General features: G+C 58.3%; 2 protein-coding genes and 1 long non-coding RNA gene across 6 annotated transcripts; 1 reads left to right on the top strand and 2 right to left on the bottom strand.

The window, feature by feature from the left end:
- Positions 1 to 67: 67 nt before the first annotated feature.
- Positions 68 to 16,985, bottom strand: U2AF2 (U2 small nuclear RNA auxiliary factor 2). 2 transcript variants are annotated; one of them, XM_044759568.2, is made up of 12 exons: positions 16,845 to 16,985; positions 12,765 to 12,900; positions 11,943 to 11,987; positions 11,559 to 11,662; positions 11,072 to 11,223; positions 9,736 to 9,852; positions 9,405 to 9,543; positions 4,353 to 4,432; positions 4,148 to 4,270; positions 3,744 to 3,842; positions 3,237 to 3,485; positions 68 to 830 (listed from the first exon to the last, which is right to left on the bottom strand). In XM_044759568.2, the coding sequence occupies exons 1-12, from the start codon at positions 16,891 to 16,893 to the stop codon at positions 696 to 698; spliced, it is 1,428 nt and encodes a 475-aa protein (XP_044615503.1). In that variant the 5' UTR covers positions 16,894 to 16,985; the 3' UTR covers positions 68 to 695. The 2 variants fall into 2 exon arrangements, with proteins under 2 accessions (XP_044615503.1, XP_044615504.1); XM_044759569.2 differs by having other exon boundaries at positions 3,756 to 3,842.
- A 42-nt stretch (positions 16,986 to 17,027) lies between these two features.
- Positions 17,028 to 23,818, top strand: LOC123281155 (uncharacterized). Its single transcript, XR_006520433.2, has 2 exons — positions 17,028 to 17,665; positions 23,528 to 23,818. It is a non-coding gene; the product is annotated as an uncharacterized lncRNA (long non-coding RNA).
- CCDC106 (coiled-coil domain containing 106) lies at positions 18,482 to 22,866 on the bottom strand. 3 transcript variants are annotated; one of them, XM_070499166.1, is made up of 7 exons: positions 22,591 to 22,631; positions 22,144 to 22,227; positions 21,888 to 21,963; positions 21,636 to 21,743; positions 21,366 to 21,542; positions 20,021 to 20,233; positions 18,490 to 19,363 (listed from the first exon to the last, which is right to left on the bottom strand). In XM_070499166.1, exons 3-7 carry the CDS (start codon positions 21,916 to 21,918, stop codon positions 19,047 to 19,049), a joined length of 846 nt encoding a protein of 281 aa, XP_070355267.1. In that variant the 5' UTR covers positions 21,919 to 21,963; positions 22,144 to 22,227; positions 22,591 to 22,631; the 3' UTR covers positions 18,490 to 19,046. The 3 variants fall into 3 exon arrangements, with proteins under 3 accessions (XP_014712175.1, XP_070355267.1, XP_014712176.1); XM_014856689.3 differs by lacking the exon at positions 22,144 to 22,227 and having other exon boundaries at positions 18,482 to 19,363; positions 22,595 to 22,866; XM_014856690.3 differs by lacking the exon at positions 22,144 to 22,227 and having other exon boundaries at positions 22,591 to 22,723.
- Positions 23,819 to 23,840: the final 22 nt, after the last annotated feature.

The raw sequence follows: 23,840 nt of genomic DNA, 5'->3' as shown, positions 1-23,840 counted from the left end.
AGGGAAACCCCCAGAGAACTAGAGGAGAGGGAGTTACACACACCGGACACAAAGCAGCTCCATAAAGTAAAATACAACAAAATGTTTAATGAGCAAATTCGTCTTAGCAAATATGAAACTGCCACAGAGTAGGAGAGGGACAGGGGCCACAGGGCTGGGGGCGGGTCCGGGAAGACTAAGGGAGAGAATCGACTACATAAGAAACCAGTGAGGGGACCGGAGAGAGGACCAGAGACCAAGAGGACAGGAGCTGTGGTCCTGGAAAAGGAGGCGGCAGGGCACCGGGGACCGGACAACAAAATTCAAAAGTTTGGCCATAAAATATAAACACGCTATGTTTCTATGGTGGGGAAGGGGAAGAAAAAAGGGGTATAAGGGAGAAGAAGAGGCTGTTCTGGAGAGGGGCTATGGGGGTCCTACCCCACCCTGCTGTGCACCCCCTCCCCATCCTGACCCCTTCCCTCTGTGTCTGTGGGTGCGTGTGTCTGTGTGGGCCTGTGTGCGCACTTCCCCAATCCCCTCCCCACCCCAAATCCCTACCCCCACCCCCCCACCCTTAATTGCTGCCATTCCAGTTGCTGCCGGCTGTCATTCGGCTGTCACTCCTCTGCCCATCGTCTTCAGAGGGGGAAAAGAGGGGGGGCGGGAGGGGGAGAAGCCCTCACCAGCCCTGCCCCCGCCCTCCCCCACGGCCTCTACCAGAAGTCCCGGCGGTGGTAAGAGTCGGGGTCACAGTATTTTGTGACAACCACTCTGTTGGCGAACTTGCGACCCGTCAGGCCCTGCATGGCTTTCTGGCAGTCAAACACAGAGGTGAACTCCACGAAGATCTGTGGGAGCAAGAGGCAGGTTGTGAAGGCAAGGTGGCCTCTCCACCTCCAAAGATGAGCTGGCTCACTCAGCACCCAGCCAGCATCTACCCAAACCCAGAACTCCTGTGGAGTAAGAGCAAGGGAAAGAGGGCTTCACCACAGGTTTGGGGACATTTACTCCAACATAACGCCAGGATCAAGGAACCAGAGAGCACAGAGCAGACATGCAGAGGCGTGGAGAGTGAGAAAACAGCAGAGGGAGGCTTGAGTCAAGAGCCACAGGAAACAGGGGCAAGCTCCCCAGAGGAGAGGGGTCACTTGTGTTGAGCCACCCCACAGGAGAGAAACACACAAGTATCTCACATGAAATATAATACATGAGATAGGCTTTAAATTATTTAGGCAGAAAAAAAAAGGGGAAGCTAACACAAATGAAGAACAAGATATTGGTCACTTGAACGTGGGTGCTGGGGCACTACAGCACTGCTGTGTGTGCTTCAATACAACTTAAATGACATGCTCCAATACTACTACGTCACTAGGGTAGTTTCTCTCTAAAGTACACTTGAAAAGAATGATAATCCAGTTTAAACACAAAACAGGTAAGCTGATCCGAGAGACCAGGCAGGGTCTTTCTGTTAGTTCTTCCTACAACTTTTTACTCAGCCCCTACATGAGCCAGACTCCACTCTAGTGCTGACGAGAGCACTAAACAAAACTGACATGTCAGGGACGATGTGTTTCCACGACCCCACAGTGAAGAGCAGGCAAGAGGAAACACTGCCTGCCCTCCACCTCCCATCCTCTGCCCCCCACATGACACCCTTTCCACTGCTCCCCAAGCAAGCTCATCCAGCCTGACATCCAAACCGGGATCAGTGTGTCAATGATGCCCGAGTTTTATCAGACCCCAAGCTTGGAATGCGGCTCTGTCCAGGTCACTGTTTCCTACACATCTCTGCTGGGCTGTCTCAGGACCTCAAAGCCAGAACCTCAACAGTGACCATGTCTCCCTTGCTTCTCACCTGCCGTTTCCGCCCAGTCACCAACGCCCAAAGTCAGCGCACCTATCTGACTCCTCCCTCCCTCGCATGGCATACCCAAATGCACCGCCACTGCCTGGGCACTTCAGGCTGATTGACTCCCATATCCATCCACTTCTCTCCATCCTCCTGCTTTGCTTTACGTCAGGTCACCATCTTTGACCCAGCTGATAGCAAGCTGGTGGTTCCCAAAGCTCTAGAGATCACATGGCCGTTGCCTCTCGGCCCCGTCCAAATCCCCAGCCTGCAGGTCCCAGCTCTGCAGGGCCACATTAAGTCCCTGCTGTACACTCCACGCCCACTCCTGTCCATCTTCTAGGGACCATCTCTGAGTGTCAGGCATTCAACCACACTTGATGCCTCTCAAAGGCTTCCCACCCTCCTCACTCAAAAGAACACCTGACATTCTTTCTAGAAGACCTGCCGCACCAGGCCACAGCCCCCGACCTCACCGCCTACTACTCTCTGCTTTTCTCCACTCTACCTACAAGCCTCCCTACAACAGCCTCCTCACTGTCCTCAAACACACCAGGCTCTGCGCTGGCTGCACCCTCTGCCCAGGTCCCCATCTGCCTGCTGGGCTAACTGGGCATCACTTGAGCCTGCTTAATGCCACCTATTGACCTTGACTTTGACCATCCTATCTAAAAAGTGACCAGAACAATCCTGCTCCCTTCCCTGCTACTGCCTAATGCAGCGTCCAAGTCTCTAACAACACCAGTCGCAGGACCTTGCCTGCTTGAGAACAGGAAAAGCATCCTGCAGATTCACTGGGTGAGAGGACCAGTAAACTCAAGTCACGCATGCTCCCTGCTTCCCGAAGGGTGGTGCACGGTGCTTACAGCTGGCACAGTGCTTGGACGTGACAGGACGCAGTACACTCGGAAATCAGACCACAAGAATCAGACACCTGATCGTGTGGCCCCTGTCCTCAGAGGAGGGGCTCTGGGAGCTGCTGTGAGAGTTCAGGGGTAACACAGGTGAGCTTAGCAAAGAGTGTAGCACCCAGGAGACACAAGTGGGTTTATTGTGGTGACTACTTTTAGCACTTTCCTCCCCACTCCACAGGCAAGGCCAAAACACTTGCACGAGATCACATAACAGAGCCAGGTTTTGAACCAAAGTTGCCTTGATATAGAGACCAAGTCCTGAGCCACAACAGCACTGCACTCCCCAGCCCTCACCACATGCCCTGGGCCACCGAAGGGCCACACGCTTCTCTGGGCTAGAGTAGTAGGGTGTGTGAGAGTATGTGAGGGAGAGCGAGAAAAAGACAGCAAGAGAGAGAGAAAGGTGGGGGGCAGGGGAGACACACATATACACACACAAGAAAGACAGCAAGAGAGCAAGAGAGAGGCGGGGGTAGAGAACAGACACACACCTTTCCACAGCCAGGCACCTCGACGCCGTCCACGGGCCGGGGGATCTCAATGGACTTCACGAGCCCATACTTGCTGCACTCGTCACGCACGTCCTCCACAATCTCCTCGTACTCCTCGTCATCCAGCAGCTCCTCAGGCAGCACCATGTTCATGAGGCACAAGACCTCGGTCGGGTGGCCGCCCATCTGCACCTGGGAGCTCATCAGGCCCGGCACTTGCAGGGTCACAGGGGTCTGGTTGATGGTGCTCTGTAGGGCCAGTGGAGGACAGGGGCATCACGGGGCCTGGTCCAGCCCACACCACCCTCCCTCAAGACCCGTCTCCCCAGCCCAGCCCTCCCTCAGATGCTGGCCCAAGGAAACCTGGGCCCTGCCCCTGAAGGCCCAGGTGCCCACTCCCAGCTCTGCCCAAGAAAGCCAGGGGCACAGCTTAGGAGGACCTGCCCCCAGTCTCACCAGCCCCTTCCCACCCCCAGGTGTCCCTCTAGCCAATGGAAGATGACGTGCCGGGGGGCTCACCAGCGTAGCATTCTTGGCTCCCACACTCGCCCTCTGCACGAGCAGTTTCTTATCCCCCAGCTGCATCCCATTCAGCCCCGCAATGGCCTGCGTTTGGAGGACGAGGGGTGGAGGGGCGCAGGGGAGAGGTGCGGGTCAGGAGCCAGGAGCCCAACACCTCCCCCCAAGCCACAATACCCCAGAGCCGGGCATTGGTTGGGGAGAGGGGAAGGCAAATGGGCGAGAGCTTGGAAAGAACCAGAACCAAGGGAAAGGGGCCAAGTCCCCCACTCAAGGCCCTGCTTGAAGCCGGCCTCCTCCCGCCCATCCCAAGAAGGGGAGACCTCAGCACAGACACAAAGCGGGGATGTGGGGTAAGGGCGGGTGTGGCAAAATCAGGGGCCCAGGCTCACCTGATCTGTGACGTTGATGTCCACGTACTCACAGAAGGCGTAGCCCTTGGAGAGCCCCGTGGCACTGTCCTTGACCAGGTTGAAGGCCTTGAGAGGCCCGAACGATGTCAGCAGCTCTTTTACCTGCAGCAGGCCGAGACACTATCAGGGTTTGTTTGGGCCAAGGCTGGGGAGGGGAAGGGGCCAGGAGGCGGCGAGGGTCTACCTGGTCATCATTTAGGTAGTTGGGTAAGCCCCCGATGAACAGCTTGTGGGCAGAGTCTGGGACCACAGTGGACACGACTCCTGAGGACAGAAGGGAGCAGACAGACTTGACTTCCAGCACAATGGTACCACCAAGAACCCTGGGGTGCATCTGCGGGGAGAGGCCTGTGTTTCCGCCGTCCCCACACCCACCCAGCTACAGCAGCCGGGTGACAGAGAACACACTGAGTCTCCCGAACCTGCCCAGCCTCCAAGTCTCACTCTAGCAGCATTCGTCAGGACGCGCTGTGACAGATAACAACATGGCACAGCAGCAATAGTCCCTGCCCTTGGGCCACAAAGACCCAGCTCATACCCAACCTGCTACCTACACTGTGTGACCTTGACAGGTTACATGGCTCTGGCCCTAGTGGTGAGGGGTCACGATGACACACAACCCCGTTCCTCATCCTTCAGGCCTCAACTCAAAGCCCTCTCCCATCACTGCTGCCTAACTCAGGTCTCCCCATTAGCCTCTACGTCCTTCCCCTCCATGGTCCAGCACTTGGCACAGCTACGCAGACCCCAGCAAGTCACACTGGCAAGTCACACTCTGCCCTCAGTCATATGTGACATTGGAGGAGTCTGCTGTTCGGTGTCCGTGAGGGCTGAGATGTGCTCAGCCGAATCAGCACTCTGTCCCCTGTGCTCAGCGGGGGCTGGTACAGCAGGGTCATGTCAGCTGAGTGGGTTTAACGACCACCATGCATCCGCCCCCAATCCTGCCCTCCACTGAACTTTGGATTCAGAAACATGTGCCTGCCAGGTGGTTCAGCCCAATGCTCCACAGGGTTTGCAAACATGTCATCCAATTCCTGGAACCTTCCTGTCAGGCATGAGCCGCGGAGAGCCCCAGCATGGTGTCTGGGCACAAGACAATGAAAATATGGACCACCACCCAACCAGCCTGACCTCCTCCCAACTTTCCAAGTTCAAAGTCAAGTGCCAGGCACACAGCCTTGCCTTGCTCTGCAGTACAGCACAAGCGGCCCCACCCAATCTGCTCCTGACCCTGGGGGAGGTACTGGTGAGACAAGGAACGGGAAAGAGCCTCAGACACTGAGCCACTGCACCCATCAGAGGCTCCCTCTCCCACTACCCACCCCAGCCCTTCAAGCCCACACTCATCACCCTGCAGAACGCTGGCATCAACCCAGCCGCTCTGACCGCCAGAGTCAAGCCCCATCAGGGTGGGGCCGGGGGAGCTTGCAGACCAGTGACCCCACCTGTCCAAGGTGGGATGAGCAGAAGGACTGCACAGGGAGCAGGGGCTGCAGACCTAGCATTCACTCACCACAGGCCAGGCACCGCATTCAGTCTACTGCCTCAGTGCTCTCCAAGGCCCTGTGCGCAGTCTAACAGGGGTAAAGTGAGGCACAGCGAGTGAGTACCAGCCTGAGGTCACAAAGGCAGAAGAAGGAGCCTCCCTTCCTCTGGGCCCACACTCACCTGAGTCCACAGGCAGCTCTCGGCAAGCCAAGGGCTTTGCTGGGGTGCTGCTACTCTGCCCAAAAGCAGAGGAAGACACAGTAGAGACTACATCACCTGAGGGTGAGTGGCAGAGACAGGTGAACCCCGGCAGTTGGGCCCGGGCTGGTACTCGTTGTGCCACACCTCAGAGAAGCACAGGGCAGTGAGTGGACCAGAGTCAGCCTCCCTGGGTTCAAATCTGGGGTGTAGCACTGAGGAAGGCTCCCCTGGGCCTCAGTGTTCTCATCTGGGAAATGGAGAGAATGCTCACACCTTGTGCAGAGGGCGCATGGATGAGAACGATCCGCGCCAAGTGCACACTTGGGACGAGGCCTGCGGCCGGGCCTGGACCAGTGCCAGGGGGCATTCAGTCACCGCTGCAGTGACTGCAGACCCTTTGTGGACATTGGCTCTGATGCAGAGGAGGACAGTGACCTATTTAAGGTCACTCGGCCAGGAAAGGGCAATGCAAATTGGGAACCCAGGTCGGCCTTAGCACTCAAAATCAAGCCCCTGACGCTCTCATCTCCTGACAAGAGGCAAGCCCCCAACACACCGGCAGTGGGCTCCTCCCTGCTTCACACATCTGTTCTCTACCAGAGGGGCTACCTCCCATCCTCAGCTCTAAGGCCTCCCTCAAACTCCAAAGAACCCCCCTCCCCGGGTCCCCCTACAACTGAGCAATCTTTTCTTCTGCCAGCAGTTACCTCCTTCTCAGCAGGAGGGCCATGACTGCCTCGGGCACTGCTGTGCCCCCAGCGCTGACCACTGGGCCTGACCCAGGACAATCTCATTGAGGGAGTGGGCGACTCCCCACAGGCAGGAGCCTCCTGAGGCAGAGTCAGACTCACCCTGGGTGAGCTCGGCACAGGGCGGGCACTCAGAGATAAGCTGAATTTGCAAATTCAAAGATTATGGTGCTTTTCTGACTCGCAAAGACAGTTCCTGCTCTCCCTGCTCCCAATTTCCATCTGGTCTTGAAAGAACCGACCAGGACCCTACATCGGCACTGCACAGTTGGGCCTGACTTCAGTAGGAACATGTTTAAGGTTTCATGACTCCGGATGACGCACGCTTACAGTTTCAGGTCCTCACCCGTTATCCAGGTAAGGAAGTTGTCTTCCAGGTTCCTTAAACGTTTCTTTTCCAGCAAAAATGTCTGTTACAGTTTATCAAATGCTTTTCCCTTCTAGCCATAAAATTGATTTTTCTTGGAGAAAAACACTAGCTCTATTACAGAGAAAGTAGCACCAGAGGATGCTTAACCTGCTGGTAGAATCGCACTTCCTGCCACCACCTCCCAAAAGGAAGATTCACCCCATCACGGCAATCTGGACCCCCAGGCTCCTCTGGATAGGCAAATCCCAAAGCAAGAAGATCAATGAATGATCTTTCTACTGCTTAATCACGGCCACCTCTAGAAAAGAGCCTGAACTAAGGGAAGATGACCAAAAGCAACTGATCGAAAGCAACTGTCTTCGTGTCTGCAATGCCTCCGCTTCCACAAGTAGGAGGCACCACAGGGAAGGAGGCCCCCAGACTCCAGGCATCAAGATACCTCGCTGGGAATACAGCTAATCACATCCCTGAGCAACTTATTACTCATCCCAGGCCTCAGGTCACAGTATCTACCAAGCAGTGGGTGGCAAACCTTTTGAGGAAAGGGCAAGTAGTAAATATTTTCAGTTTGTGGGCCATACGGTCTCTGTCACTACTCAACTTGACCACTGCAGCACAAAAGTAGCCTAGACAATGCACGAGAAAGCATGGCTGTGCCAATAAACCTTTATTTAAAAAACAGGCAGTAGGCCATATTTGGCTCCCAAGTTGTCACTTGCCAACCCTTACACTATAGGACTGTCACAAACATAAACAAATCCACAAAGATAAACAGATCCACAGAGCACAGCTGGGACAGTGCCTAACACAGTAAGCATCAGCAAGTGGGTGGCCTCCTTCCATAATTAAAAATGAATTAAAACACATCAAATTTACTAGGAAAAGGCACAAAGAAAAGTTCTGTGGGGCCAGCCCTGTGGCCGAGTGATTAAGTTTGCAGGCTTCACTTCTACAGCCCAGGGTTCGGATCCTGGGGACGGACATGGCACCACTCATTAGGCCATGTTGAGGCAGCATCCCATATGCCACAACTAGAAGGACCCACAACTAAAATATACAACTATGTACTGGGGGGATTTTGGGAGAAAAACGCAAGGGGGGGAAAAAAAGATTGGCAACAGTTGTTAGCTCAGGTGCCAATCTTTAAAAAAGAAAGAGAAAAAGAAAAGAAAAAAATAGAAAATTTCTGTAGCTTGATCTGGGAGATAGTCCCACAGATGTACGCACAACACAAAAAGTCATCAGGCTGTACACTTAAAGAATGTCACTACGCATCTTACCCCATTTTGAAAAAAGTTAAATATATGCATGGAATTTACCCAAACCATTATACACAAAGCACTGGAGACAAGCTGGGGACCCAGCACCGAGTCCCAAGGTGCTGCCCTGTGACGCTACATTCCCCCACTTTGCAAAGTGTTGACTCAGTTTCTACAAGGTGTCCTTCAGTGCAAAGCCTCAGCAAAGAACCCCACATTCTCTAACCCCAAGGGCCTGGCTTACTCCCTCCACACCCAGAGCACACGAGCGCTCACTCTGCCTTTCCCAGAACAAGTCCACAGGCCTGAGACCTGGGCCTCCCAGCTCAGCTACAGCAGCACTGGCTCCTCCAACCCCACTGTGCTCCCCACACTCCAACAGGGCCTCAGAGGCCCGAATCCTTACACCCCATCTGCTGGCCACAGGGGGCGGCAAACAGCCTTCACATCGAGTCTGGCCCACTGCCTGTCTCTGCACAGCCAGCAAGCCTTTGGAAAAGCTATTTCATGACACATGAATCTTAGATGAAACTCAAATGTCAGTATCCATAAATATTAAGGCATATGAGACAGGGCCACACCCACTTGTTTAGGTATTGTCTGTGGCTGCTTTGACATTACAACCACAGAATAGAGTAATTTCAACTACTTACGGCCCACAAAGCCCATATTTACTATCTGGCCCCTGACAGAAAAAAGCTTGCCGACCCTAGCTCTACTACGTTATCTACCAACCCAGAATGATACTGAACACAGCTGTGAGGAACAGCAGAGGCGTCAACAGAAGCACTGAGACAAAAAAATGAGAGAATATCCAGGTGTCAGACAGACCCCACACCAGGAGCTCTCCCAGCAAACTGCTGACCCGCACGTACATACATGCTCACACTGATCCCTCAGGTCCCTGAGCCAGGGGCCCCTCACTTCCCGCAACATCTTTGGTCTGATCAAGGCTCTGCCACTTACAAGCCGTGCATCTTCAAGCACAGAACAGTTCACCCTCTCTGGGCCCCGGGTGCCACCTCTGCCAAGTAGGGAGAACATCCAACTCCCAAAGGTTTGGGGGCTGGGATGAGAAGATGTGTCCATTCCAAAGCACTCACACTGCTTCCCAAGTAGCTCCAGCTGGGCTGTAGAGAGGAGGGTGGGACAAGACCCCCACTCACCGGGCACATAGACGGAGGGGTTCTCCGACATGCCAGGCAGGGGCTGGTAGTCATGAGGCCTGCGGATCTTCAGCGACTGGCCCTGGAAGATGATGCCATCAAAGGCCATGGCCTGGGTGGTCTCGTCCACTGAGCGGAACTGGAAGAAAGAGGAGGAGGTAGTGAAGGGCAAGGGTCAGTGGCCAGTCCAGCCCCCCACCCCCCGGGGGGCTCTAGACAGGAAGCCAGTGGAGAAGGGACCACAGAAGGGCCCAGGGAAAACAAGGGCTGCTGCCGAGGTGCTGGAGCCAGAGCAGCACACACTCCCTGACCCACCCAACACCCAGCTCACCTCCAAGAAGGCAAAGTTCTTGTCCTGGTTAATCTGCACAGCCAAGACGGGATTGCCAGGGGCCTGAGTCAGGCCCCCCAGGCGCATCTGGGCGTTGAAGAAGTCCATCATGGCCTCCTGCAGAGGGAATAGGAGACGGGGGGGGCGGGGGAAGGGAGGTGGAGAGAGGAGGGGAAGGGTGAGAGAGGGAGACACAGAGGGGTTTGGGGGTGAGGGGAGAGGGAGGAGGGATGGGAGAGGGAAGGAGAGGGGCGGGAACAGGGGAATACGGTGGGCAAGAGTCCACGGTAGGAAGAGAAGCAGGAGGAAATGAAAACCAGGGTGGAAGCAGAGGCAAGAGGCAGCCAGGGGCCAGAAGGCAGGACAGGAGGGTGGGAAGAGCCACAGGGGCCCCAACCAGGGGAAGGAGAGAGTGTTCAAGAAAGATGCAGGGAAACCACGATGAGAAGAGAAAACACAAACCAAAGAAACAAGACGACAGGACACAAGAAAAAGAAACATCCAGCAGCGACAAGAGGAAGATGGTAGGAAAGTGGAGCAGCAGCAGGACAGAGAGGCGAGCAAAGGGACAGAGGGGAGGGGCGGAGGGACGCAGGGCGGAGGAAGAGGGAGGAGGGTGGGCGGGAGGGGAGGAGAAAAGAGTGATGTGGAGGGATCTGGCCCTGGAGTCCGGGGGCTGGTTTATCAAATGTAGCAAAGTGCAGGTTGAGAAAGTCAGAATGGACCTTACTTGCCTTCGACGATGGTAGCAAACTTTTTGTTGCTACGAGGGATCTCAGCCCCACAATATTTCACTTTAAAGAGAAATGGAAACAACTCTTTGATCTCGGGATTCTCAGGGGGTGCCACGGGAGGGGGTGGGGAGAGGGGAAGGGGAGAGGAGCGGTGGGGAAGGTGGGGGTCAGGGCGATCAAAAATAAAAGAGCAGCGACCATGGGAGGGATGTGGGAGAGGATGGGGACAGGCGGCAGAGAATGAGAGGCGTGTCAGAAAAAATTGAGGGGAGCGTGCGTCTGTGTGTGTGTCCGAGTCTCCCTCTCTGTCTCTCTGGATTCAGATTCGGATTCGTAGGTACGTTATGTGTGTGCTTGATCCCTGGGTTGCTGGAGGAGGGTGGGGGAGGGGAAACGGGAGAGGGGAAGAGGGAGGGAGGGAGAGGGCCACCCCCAGCCCGGCCCCTGGCTGGCTCAACTCCATCGGTCCGTCTGGGAGGGGGCCGGGGGGGTCTTGCAGGAGCAGAGTCTGACCCGTGCAGGTTCGGGGAGGGAACGGAGGGGAGGAGTGGGTGGGAGTGGGGAGAGGATAGGGGCAGGGGATGGGCAGGGGAGGGCAGTACCTCAGTTATGCCAAAGGGGATGTTGCCCACGTAGAGGCGCCGGGCCTGTCTGGTCATCTGGCTCCCGACCACAGGTACCGGTGTGGGGGTCACAGCCAGACCGTCAGGGGTCATGGTGGGGAGAAGGGCGGTGGCTGGAATCTGACCCGCAGCTTCAAAAGCAATGGAACAGGATCAGACGACACACTCTGAGAGCTCCCTGTCCTCATCCACGGGAGGGGGGCGGATCCCTGACAGACAAGCTCAGGTGGGCCGGCTCAGCCACAGCACCCCCCAGAACTGCTGCCTCTGAGAAGCCAGGCATCCTGACAGGAGCCCAACGGAGGCGTCATCCCCACTCCCCGATGGGGGCTTCAAAAGGGCAGAGCACAGAGAGCCCAGGGTGCAAACCTCACCTGCTCCCTCCCCAACAGTGAGAGTCTACTCCCTCCGAGTACAGGAGTACAGGTGCAGGACAACGAGTGACAGAGCAGCAGCCAGCACCTACCTTGCATGGCCTTATACTGCATGGGCGTGATGTGCTCGAAGCCGGGCGGTGGCACATCCCAGTATTTGCGGACCTTCTTCTTCTTCTCATGGCGAGGGGAACGACTGGGGGAGGGGGAGGGGAGAGGGGGGCAGGGCGACCTCAGTCTGACCAAAGGTGGGCCTATGAGCCCCCCCAGGCTCCCCACCAGTAGTTCAGCACTCTCCAGGAGGGAGAGAATGTGGGTCAGGGCCACGCCCAGGCCTGGGGTAGGGTGCTCGTTTCAAGGCAGGTGAAATCTCTTCCCCAGTGCTCGGGCCAGGGCTGGACGAGGACAGGGTAGGGTGCAGGGAGGGAGGCAAAGGGAGTGGACGTCAGGGGGAAGGGACAGGAAGAGAAGCTCACATCAGTCCACCGTGCTCCTCTTTAGCGCCTCTGGTCAAAGGTTTGCTGGGGGGGGAGGGAAAGGCATGGGGAGGGTGACTGGGGACCCTCGACTCCCCCACACACCACACCCCCCAAGCAGACTGAGCCCTGAGGCCGGGGGCAGGGCCGAGGCAAACAAGAGGCAAGCAGGCCCCCTCGGCCCTGCCATTCCCCCCCCAAAACCTCCCACCTCAACAAAGAGAAAGGGAGGAAGGACCAGACAGACCACTTCCTAGTTGGAGACACTGAGATGGGAGGTGGCAGGAGGACTTCCCACCCTTCCTCACCTAAGGGGGGCAGAAGGAACAGAGAGGGGAGCCGAGGGAGGGAAGAGGCACAAGAAGAACAGAAAACCAACACCCCCAAGCCACAAAGCTGCCCAGGACAGAAATGTTGCCCAAGAACTCCCTTTTCCCAGGAGGCAGTGCACAGCCCGTCCCCCCCATCCCACTGAAAACAGTCCCACAGAGAACCACAGAGAAAGAGAGTGGAAAAGAAGAAACGGCCCTCAGAGTCAGGGAAGGGGGGAGCCCCTCACGAAGACAGACAGAATCAACACTGTCTCCACACTCAACAGCAACAACCGACCAAAAACTATAGGAAACCCCCCAAACAGGGAAAAACCTGAATTCAAGACAGACAAGCAGCAAATCCCTCCCCTAGACACACACAAAGAGAGAAACCAGAGAGGCCCAGGGACGCAGTCGGCACACAGTCTAAGCACAGGGACACCCCCACTGCTCCCCTCCCAGGCTGGCCCACCCCCATCCGTGCCCAGCCAGGGTCCCTGAGCCCTGGTACCTTCTTCGCCGCCTATCTCGAGAGGCGCTCCTCTGGTCCCGGTTTCGCCGGTCCCGGCTCCGGCTCCGACGCTTGCGGTCTCGGCTTCGAGAGCGGCTGTGGCTGCGCTTTCGGTGCCGGTTCTCCTTGTCCCGCTCTGGACAAGGGTCGGGGGGCAGGAGGATGAGCTGAGGGATGACCCGGCCCAGCCCACCCTCACACTGGTGGCTATGACCCAAGCCCCAGGGAGTCCACCCCCAAGGGGACGGGATTCGATGGAGGAGGGGAGAGAGCAGGCTTCCTGGGTCCATAAGTGAGTCCAAGGACCCTGGGGCACCAGGGGGACGGGAGCTGGTTACCTGAGGGGACAGGGCCTGGAAATGCCCCCGGGGTGTAAGATACCTGAGGATGCTCAGGAGGAGCTGGGGAGCCAGAGAAGACAGAGGAGGCTGGCTCCTGGTCCCCCTCGAGGGCTGAGGGGCCTGACCCCAGGGTCGTCCCTGAGAGGGGCAGGGCTAGAGGCTGGGGAATCAAGAGACCCAATGATGTTTTCCTGAAGGGACTCAGTGACCCCTTAGGAAAGACCTCCTCAACCAGCTGGCACCCATAGCCCCACCACCGTCAGGTGCCAGGCAGGATCTCACATCCCCAAGAAGCAGGGAAACCCAACCCGTACCTTCCCAACTGGGTGAATAATGCAGAACACCTTCCCCAGAGGTCCCTCTTTCTGAATTTGGAATGGGGGGAGATGCCCCGCCCAGTGCCCCACCCAGACCCAAATCCCAAACCCCGCCCCCATCCTGCCAGCTCACTCTCTCAAAGGCAAGCACACAGGGACTGGGGTCAGGGCTTTCTCCAAGAGCTCTCGGCCAGCCTCTAGACCAGCCTCCAGTCACCCTTCAAGCCCCTCACTGGCCTGGGGGCAGTACCTAGGAACGGAGCACAACTTTGCCAGCAAAACCACAGACCCTGGGGTCACCAACAGACCTTTCAGCCTGTGAAGGAGGTGCAGGCTAAACCAAGAACTGGGGCACTGCACTGCACTCTATTTCCTTGGTTCAAAGCCACCACTGACTCCTCAACTCCCCGTCAGGCACGTGTTAACATACCTACAGACTCTACCATGTGTCTGGGGACAGGAGGTGGAAGAGGCCACAAAAAGAGAACGTCCAAGTGGACTTCAGCCTCAACCATAGTGTCTTGTCTTGTTTTTCTAAAGCAATTAAATACGAACTTTCTGTAAACAAATCTCAATTCCAGAGTCACTAAAAATCCAGGAAAAACACACACTTTAGAATAGGTAAAAACCTAATAGCAAACACTGGGACACCTCCTGACACCATGCCAAATAGCTTCACTTGTACTTAATCCTGGAGAAAACTCCCTGGGAGCTCATGAACAAAAAGAGAAACTGAGGCGCAGGGTGGTCACATGACTGGCCCAAGGCCAAAAAGCAAGGAAATGGTGAATCCCAAACGTTCATCCTATCACATCAGCGAGTTCAGTTGAACACTAGGCCACACTCCTGAACTCGAGTCAGGCAGAAAACTCCAGAGTCTGGCTGGAACCACTAATAACAATAGGATTAGCTCCTTGCAGGCAAAAAAAAACACAAAGTAAATCAAAGACTGGAAAAAGGAAGGCACGGCCACCAGGCAGGCAGTGTAAAGTAGGAGGGAGGCACACAGGCACTGGGCACGGGGAAGAGAACTGGCCTGGGGCTTTGGGCCGCTGGCTCCACACCTGTGAAATGGGCAGGCTGGGAGCCCCAAAAGCCTCTCCTGCTGCTGAGGCTCCAAAACAGACAAGCAGGCAGAGAGGAGCCAACAGGGAGGGAGCAGTGATGCCTGCTGGTTGCCCAGAACCCAGGCGAGGAAATTAATTCCCTGCAGACACAGATACACTACGCAGGGGGAGCTGTGGTGAAGAGGCCGGTCCACAGAGACAAACACGTGCGAAGGGCTTCCTCCTAAAGCAAGAGCTCCCTCCACATACACCCACACTGGACAGATCAGAACAGAAAGGAGATTCGCTTGCTCAAAATGCTGTGGCCACCTTGTGGAAACAGCGCCACAAACCCAGGAGATGAGCCAGGGCTGAAGGTCTGGCCTCCCGGTACCGGCGGGGATGAGCACCCAGGCAGCACATCCGCAAAAGCCTCAAGGAAGGGCTCAATCAGCTCCACCTGGCGGAGCAGGGTAGTGGAACGTGGCCTTGCAGCCAACCAGGGCTCAGCGTCAGTTTCAGCTTTTCCACTTTCCAACTGGATAAAACCACGCAAAGGCAATCAAATCTTTAAAACTTGGCTTCCTCTTCTCTAAATGACAGTCACGTCTACCCCTCAGGTGTATGAAGACTTGGCAGAATGACGTCCGAAAAACACCTTTCCCTGCCCTTCCCCAACCCTGACACCATCACTGAAGAAGACGAGAACCTGCCTTGCCTCTCTACTTCCTAAGAAGGAGCTTACTACGCCACGGATGATTTCACAGCAAAAAACAGCACTTATAGGACACCTAGTGTATGCCAAACCACACACCACATACTTTACATACGTTACCCCATTTAATCTCAGCTCTGCTCTAACTAGACCTGGGAAAGTTTTTAAACTTTCTGAGGCTGTTTCCTCCTTCGCAAAAGGAAGAGAAGCACTCCAGCCTCACAGACCTGTTATAAAGATCCACTCAGAAAAAGCATACAAAGAGCTCAGCGAAAAGCGCTCGGAGTTTAACTGCAACCTTCACTGCTACCATCCTTATTAATTCCAAATACCCAGTAACAAAAGAACGATGACGGTCAACCCAGCGATGAAAGAAACAGGCATAAAGATATTAAAGTAGCACAGCTACGAGGCAACAAAGTAGACATCTAACGCAAGTACGCCAACTCCAGAGCCCGTGCTGTCAGCGGCGCCTCACCTAAACGCAGACACACGCCGCGGGCACGCAGTCCACGTGGCTCCTTCCCCGGGCGCGGTCCCCTCATTCAGCCGCCCCCAACCCAACTCTAGGCTGCTTCAAAATAATTGCTGCGCCCCTCATTCAGCCCTCCTCAAGCGCCTCCCCTTCCCTTCCCTAGGCCTAAGTTTCTTCACCCTCAAACCCAAATAGGGAGACAAGAAAGATTTTTCAACTGTCTAACGACTCTCCAAGTTCTGAAAACCTTGCAGCCTGCATACTGATCGGCACCAGCACGGCCCGGCGCTGACTCGGCATCCCCTGAGGACTGCTTGCCCCTCACCCTCCCCTACGATACCCAACAGAAACGGTCCCTACTCGCTCCAAGCCTGTTTCCCCATGTCCACGTTGAGAAGATTTAAGAGGCTGAGCTCAGGGGCCCCCAGTTTGGGATGCGACAGGAGAGGAGGTCTGTCTCCAGTTGGGGCAGGATGCGGACAAACACTCCATATTGCAATTATTGGGGCCGACAAAGCCCACGTGCAACGAGGATGCACGCGCGTGGGAGGCGCACTTTAAAAAGACACGAGACGTCCCTCTTTGAGGAGGAAACCCGCGCGTCGCACGCGTTGACCTGAGGCGCCCCACGACAAGAGCCGGGGCGGGGACCCTGGCAGGCAAGTCCGCAGGACACAACGCAAAAGACGACCGCGGGAGCAGGCCGGCCAACCCCGCGCCCACGTGAAGGCGGGGGGTGGGGGGGCTCACAACCGCCATTTTGGAACAAAGGGGGCGTGGAGACGAGAGACGCGGGCCCAGCCGGAAGCGGAAGTGCCGAGGCAGCGGGAGAAAAAGGAGGGATTGCGGGACCCGAAACGTATATACCACCTCCTTTCCAGATTATTAAAAAACAGCCCGCAAGCGGAAGCCCAGTAAGCCCGTCCGGTCCGCGTCGCCTCCGCCGGGACCACGTGGGGCGCAGAACCGAACGCGGCGCGCATGCGTCCGAGGCCCGCGCCCGCCGCCCCCTCCCCTCCCGCGCGCGGCGGCACGCCGGGAGGTCACGTGAGCGAGGCGCGCGCCGGGCGGGGGGGGCCCCCGCGCGGCCCTGAGTGGAGGGGGAAGCGAGGGGAAAAATGGCGGGGGCCGCTAAGGGAAGCCAAGAGCCGCACCGCCCGCCGCCCCGCGCCCCCGGCGCCCTCACCTTGCTTATTCTCGTTGAGCTGCCGCTCGAACTCGTCGAAGTCCGACATGCTGAGGCGGCCGCGTAGGGCCCTGTGCAGCTCTCGCCTCGCCTTGCCGCCCGCCCGCTCCGGCCGCTTCGGCTACTTCCGCCGCTCGCTTCGGCTACTTCCGGCCGCCGCCGGCGCTCCGCCGCCTCCTACCTAATCAAGCCCGGGCCTCCCGCCCGCCCCGCCCCGGCTCCGCCCCTCTCCCCACCCGCCCGCCCTCCCCCCAGAGCCGGCTCCGAAACGCGTCGGCTGTTTCCGGACCGTAGAGGAAGGAGTTGGGAGCGGCAACTTCGGCTGCTTCCGAAAACACCCGAAGTGAGGATTTCGCCGGCTTCGAAGGCTTTCGTAACTTTTCGGAAATTAGCTCCTCAACGTTCGGGTGTTTCCGTAGGTCCTCGCGTTCCTTGGCGCTCAGCCCTCCCCCAAGAGTTCGGCTTCTTCCAACAATTCAAACCGTCCCAGTCTTCGGCAGCTTCCGCAGATTCTCCCTGCTCTTCTCCTTCGGCCCTGCCCAAGCAATCAGCTACTTCCGACAATCCTAATCGTCCCGGACTTTGGCACTTTCCCGAAGGTTTCCGGCGCTCGCCCTCGGACCCTCCCAGAGATTAAACTCGATTCCAAGCTTCGGCTCTTTCCGGAGATTGCACTCGCTCTCTCCTCCCTCCCCGGAGAACTTCGGCTTCTTCCGCCACCGCTTCGGGAAGGCCTCACTCACGGGAGACAGCTTCGGCTTTTTCCGTCAGCACTTCGGCTCCTTCCGGCTTCGGGAACCGAAAAGGGAGGGAGGACGGAGGTGAGGTGGGTCAGGGGAAGGAATACGGGGAAGGGGAGGGGTCCCGGCTCTCAGCACCTGGCTCTCCGGGTGGGGAGTGTGGAGGAAAAGAAGGGCCGATCTCGCGGAGGGCCCAGGAAGGTTGCGCGAGACAAAAGCAGCCAGCGGGGTGAAAGGTGCGCGCGGCCGCAGCGGAGGTTGCCAGCGCGGCTTTGTGCGCCTGCGCAGGGTGGAAGCGGAGGGGCGCGAGACGGACTTTGCGCCTGCGTAGAGGTCAATCTGAGGCGCGATTTCTGGGTGTTCCGGAAGGGAGGCGGGTTTCAGAGCCCCCAGCGCGCGTGCGCGAGACTCTCCCTTCCTCCAGGGAAGGTACTGCGTTCCCGACGGTTAAGCAAGGCTGCCCTCTTGGTCGCCGTAGCAACCGCGTAAGCGCGCCCGCTCCCCTCTAGCCGCGCAGGCGCAGCAGGCGACGTAGGAGGCACTTCCGGAAGACTGATAATCTCGCATTACCGCCTCCTGGCGGGCGGGTGAAAACCTCCGCCCGGAGATGTGCTGCTTTCCCTCCCAGGTGGCCGCCTCCTTTAGAGGTCATTGAGTCCCTCCGCTCGAGAGTTCAGATAGCCCACCGGGTAGAGTTCACGCCTCTTCCAGAGCTCTGCCCCTGCGAGTTCCCCGGGGCATAGCTGCTTCTCCCGCTCCCACCCCTGCTTCCTGGGGGCTAATTACACCCTGTCTACCAACCTACCCGTTTCCCGCCTGACCGCGCGCTCCCTGCAACCCCCGAGACCCCCGTCTCCGCGGCAACGGCCACCCCTTCCCAGGAAGAGGCGGGGGCCTAGTTTATTCCAAATTTTATCGTCTCTTTTTAATTTAAATTCTCTGAATAACTCTCTCTCTCACGTGGACGCGGGGCGGTCCGGAGCGCGGGTGGGGAGCTCCAGGCTGGGCGGGCCGGCCTCTGCTCGGGGCTGGGGCGGAGGCGGGGTGTGTACGGAGCCCCCGCCCCGCATAGTCCCGCACTTTCCCCAGGAGGACGGGCCCAGTAAGGGCAGGACGGTGCAGCTCAAGTGGGAGGGGTGCCCGTGTTTAGGAAGGGACAGAAACCGGCCCCTGGGCAGTGGCTCCCGGGAGCCTAGCTAAGTGAGACACCCCCACCCCCCACCCCAGCCCCAACCCAGGGAATGCGGAGGAAGGTGAGGATGCTCGGGATGTGGGAGGCAAGGAGGGCACGTGTATATACAAGGGACGTGGGGTGCAGTGGAGGTGCAGGAGGAGGAAGAGAGGCACACGCCGCCCACCCGCGAGACGGTCGCGAGGGGCACAACACTCATGCACACGCTCGCCCGTGCACCGGAGGGAGCGGAGTGGGGGGCCGGCGGGCGTGTCCCGGCCAGGTCGGGGATCACCGCTTGAAGCGGTAGGTGATGGGAAGCAGCAGCTTGCTCTTCTTGAGGGCCTGCACCTTCTTGAGGGTCTCGTCGTCCAGGGCTAGGAAGCAGCGGCGCGAGTACTCGAGCAGACGCTCCTTGGAGGGGTCGAACTCGCCCACCTCCGCCAGCTTTTCTGGGGCCACGATAAGCAGCTCGGCGATGGGTGTGGTCAGCGCCACTGTGTTGCGGTCCACGCGGTGGTGCTCAAAGGCCCGAGACATGCTCTTCAGCTTCTGGAAGGTGCCCAGGATCTTCTTATAACGGCAGAGGACACCATCTGCGTCCTTCACTGCAGGCCCAAGGGTGGGGCATAGAGAGACAGACATGGGGGGACAGAGAGACATAGGAGGATAGATAGAGACACGCAGAGAGATGCAGACAGACATGGGGCGGCAGATGTGGAGGAAACAGGACATGAATGGGAGGGCAGATGTGGAGGATGAGACAGAGGTGAAGTGAGGGGCCCCCACATAGGACAGGGATGGAGACAGGGAAGATAAGCACAAGGAAGACAGACGGGAAGAGCAGAGAAGAGCCCGGAGAACAAAATGGAAAACAGGAGGAAAGCAGGAGAAATTGTCGAAGGAGGTGGGAGAAATGTAGACAAAAGTGGACCAGTGGAAATTGGAGCAGGCAGGGCCCAGAGAGGAGGAGGGAACATGGAGGAGAGGGTGGGTTAAGGGGCGAGCTCCCAGCCCACCTGAGCCATCACGCCTCCCCTCCTAACAGGAACCTGAGGGTCAGGAAGCTCAAGCAGACCCCTGGTGAGGGTGGACCAGAATGTAAAGACTAGGAGAGGCCCGCACATGGAGACTGGGACAGAGTCTGATCTGTTTACAGATGGCGAGACTGAGGCTTGGGGAGGAGTAGGTAGGGCCTCTGCAGAGGCCACACAGCAAGCCCGGGCCCAGACCCTTGGAGCCCCCACCTCCTGTGCCTCGCTCACCCCGCTGCCTCTCCCGGGCCTTGGGCTTCCCGAAGCGCCTCCGGCCAGCACCTCCCTTCTGCTTCTGCCTCTTCCTCTCCACGTTACTGCCTTCTTCAGATGCTCCGCTGAGCGAGGAGGCGGCTGACTCAGGGTCCGAGGCCTCACCCCCGGCCCCACCCCGGCTGTCCCCCTCAACCCGCCGGGGCCCAGGCTTCACTCGGCAGTGGTCCTCTGGAGAGAGGTGGGGAGAGACACACGTACACATATAAACTGAGGGAACAGGAGGGAGGAGGCGGCAAGAGGTCTGTCTGCAAGGTGGGGATGGACATCATGTCACACAGGTCCTCAGGAAGGGGGGCCCCTAAGGAAACAGATGAGCACGAAGTACAGTATAGATACTGAGGTCCCTGCCGAGATGGCTGAATACGGCACACTCAGCTGGGATTCAGGGGTGGAGGTTGAGATGGGGATGGGTTGAGGACACTCAGCTGACTCCTAAACTTAGTGGCAAGAGCTCTGCGGGAGGGACTGAGTGGACCAAGACAGAACCAGGGACCTTGAGAGAGCCTGTGATTATGTGGGGTTCCCACAGTGGAGGGGAGGTTTTCTGGGCACCCAGTAGGACCTCCAGAAGAGTAGACTCTAGAAACCTGGGAGGCAGTGGAGGTTGAGGCAGACATTCATACCCTGAGAGAAATCTCAGGCTCTGGGTCTAGGGGACTGAGAAGGGCAGGTGCCAGCCTTCAGCCAGACAGAGGGAGCAGCTATGGCTCTGGCCAGGACTCTATAAGGTGGGTTGGGGGAGGTCTGGTGTTGGGGCTCCCACTGAGAAAGTCCAGAGGACCCTGGGCCTGACCATCCTGGGTAGGTTCCCATCAGGTCCCAGCAACCCAAGCTAGGGGTGGTTCCAGAGCAGAGGGGTCCCCAATAACAGAGAGAGTGAAAAAAATGCAGGTCCCTTGCCCAGGCTTTCACCTGAATTCACAGAGAGGGATGCAGGATTTCGAGGGAGCCAGCCAGGGGCTGAAGACCAGGAGGGGGAGACTAGAGGTTGCACTGTCCAAAACACCAGCAAAAGATTTGGCAAAGGAAAGCCCTGATAGTCCGGGGAAGGGGATGCCTAGTGTTTAAAGTACACCGACTCGTGGGGCACAGGGTCCTCAGCAGAAGCAGGAATCGAGCAGGAAGGAAGCTGGGCTTGAGGTCCTGCAGACGGCCATAGGGTAAAGATGCCATGTCCCCACTGAGCCAACGAAGGATGACTGTGTGGGTGAGAAAGTTCCCATGTCCCCAAGAAGGGTGGGAGCTGGGTGCCAGGACCCAGGAGTGAGAGGGGAGGGGACTGCTCATCTAGAGCCCTCACCTGCATCCATGCGGGCAGAGGAGATGAACTTGTCCAGCTGACACCGCAAGAAGTCCCTCTCCTCCTCCAGGTCCTCGATGCGCTTCTGCAGCCACGAGTTCCTCTCCAGGGCCATGTGCAGCTGGGCCCTGACGCCGTTCATCAGGGCCACTGGTGGGGATGCGGCCTCCGGGGGCTCTAGGGACAGCGGGGACCCTGGTCACACCCCAAGCCTCGAGGGCCCTGCACCCCAGCTGACTTGAATCCCTCCGTGCCCGCACCCCAGCTCACCCTCGAAGTTTCCCCGAGAAGGACTCAGACTGTAAAAGATCTGTGGGTCTAGGTGGGGTGTCTCGTCGAAGGGGATGGAGATCTCGAAGGCCTCATTGTCCTTCTTCACTGGAGAGGAGAGGCCAGGGGTCACCGCAGGGAAGTCCCCGGGCCCCTTAGACCAGCCCGCAACCCCAGCCCTGGAGAGGAAAGGGCAGGAATGGGGGGAGCAGCTGTGGGACCAAGGGTGGGCCAGGGTCCCAGCTTCCTCACGTGTCCTCCTCCGGCCGTTTCGGTCATTCATGGTGCAACCTCCAGCGGACCCGGGCAGATGAGCGCCTCAGGGGCACTAGACAAAAACAGCAGCCACAGATGGACTCCTTGGGGACATCCCCGGGGAGATAGTACCCCACTCAGGAGGAGGGGAGAGATGCTGAGGACCGGGACTCCTGGGCCTGATGGAGTGGGGGACCCAGACTCCTCAGGACTGAGGGAGGACAGCTGGGGTTCTGAACTCTTAGACTCTTACGGAATGAGGGGGCTAGGTTCCCCGTGGGGTCGACAGAGCAGGGACATCGTGGCCTGAATGGGACGGGTCCTGATCACGGGTCACCTCGGGGCCAAAAGGAACGAGAGGGGTAGAGACTGCCCCAACTTCCACGCCTAGGGTGGGGGTCCAGGCCACGCGCGGTTCCTTCCCCACCCACAGGCGCCCCTCCCCCGCACTCGCGTGGGCCAGCAGCACCCACCCCTCCCCCGTGGTGGGGGAACTGGGCGCGTGCGCAGTGCAGGGAGGGGCGGTCACGCGTGGGGATGCGCCCTCCGCCCCCGCCCTTTGTCCCACGAGTGGGAGGGGGAGTGATGGTGGCAAGGGGTCCCAGCGGGCTATGCATCAGGCCGAGAGCGCAAACGCGTCCCACTCCCTCCACCCCCGCCCGCGGGTGCCTGGGGTCCGAGGGGCCGGGGCGGTGCTCACCCACCCGCGCGCGGAATCCGGCCCGGGGACCGACGGCGGCAGCGGCGCCCATTCCCGGCGCCGGGGAGCGTCTGCAAAGTGTCGCGGGGAGCGGAGGGAAGCGCCCACCCACCCGCGGGTGGGCGGGGCGGCAGGGGCGGCGAGCCACGGGGCGGAGCGGCGGGGCGGCAGGGCGGCAGGGCCGGCCAGGACGCCAGCGCTCGCCGGTCCGCCAGTGGGCGCGCCTCTTCAGGAGTCCCCGGCCCCAGGTGAGGCCTGCCGTTTGCGGCGGAGGTCGGGGCCGCACTTGCGCCATGGCCCCTTGCAGCACTCCCCCCGCCCTCCGCAAAGCCCGGGCAGGGAACGTCACGAAATTCCCAATTCCTGGAGAGCAGCGGCTCCGGGGTACCCCCCCCACCCCCCCGGTGGTTGGCGACGCTCCGAGTAGAGCCCCAGAGAGGCGGGGGAATGCAAGAGACAGGCAGGAAAGTTGAAGCACGGAAAGAATCCCGTTAAACGATACCCTGGGAACTGGCCGGTGTGGAGCCAGCATCCCGCTCCATCTCCCACACGGCAGCAGACAAGACCCCAGGATTTCCAGCATCATGGGAAGTGAGAGTTAGCCTTCCCTGAAAATAGGGGCCTAGAACCGCCCCCAGCACCCCCGTGTTAGTGAATAAGACTTGGCTTTGGAACAGTTGGACCTAGATCCAGTCCTGGCCACTCCTTCTCCTCCCCAGCCTCAGTTTACTTACCTGTAAAGTGGGGAGATGATAATCGCTTTTATGTTCGTTGTGAGGATGCAACGATATAACACTCCCGAGCGAAACGCTCAGCCCAGCCGCTGGCCAGTCAGGGGGCAAAATCCGGGCACTGGTAGTGTTTTATGAGGTCAGAGAGTGGGAGGCTTTTCCTCTATGGGGAGTGGAGACGACTGATTTGTTCTTCCGCCCAAAAGGTCGGAAGAAGAAATGAGGCCCAGCACAGTGCCTGGCACAGAACTGACGCGCAAGGAAAAGGCATTGAGAAGGCAGATGTTTGCTCAGCTTCGGGCTCTGCTCCACCTGTCTCGCCGCCTCCAGTTCACCAGTAGCACCTGCGCTCTGGAGTTGTTCCCTGCCCTTGTGAGAGCACGGCTTTAACCCTGCAGAAGGGAAAGCTAAGTGGCTGCCCCACTTAGAAAGCTGTGGCCACGCTCCTCTCCTACCTGCTCACATTACAAACAAATCGCAGCCTGGGTCAAAACGTCCAGGGGGAGGCGCCTGGCCTAG

The sequence above is a fragment of the Equus asinus genome, chromosome 26, assembly GCF_041296235.1.
Source record: "Equus asinus isolate D_3611 breed Donkey chromosome 26, EquAss-T2T_v2, whole genome shotgun sequence".
In the NCBI taxonomy this organism is placed as follows: Eukaryota; Metazoa; Chordata; class Mammalia; order Perissodactyla; family Equidae; genus Equus; species Equus asinus.
The sequence above is the reverse complement of the archived record's forward strand: the minus strand, read 5'-3'. Positions and strand labels throughout refer to the sequence as shown.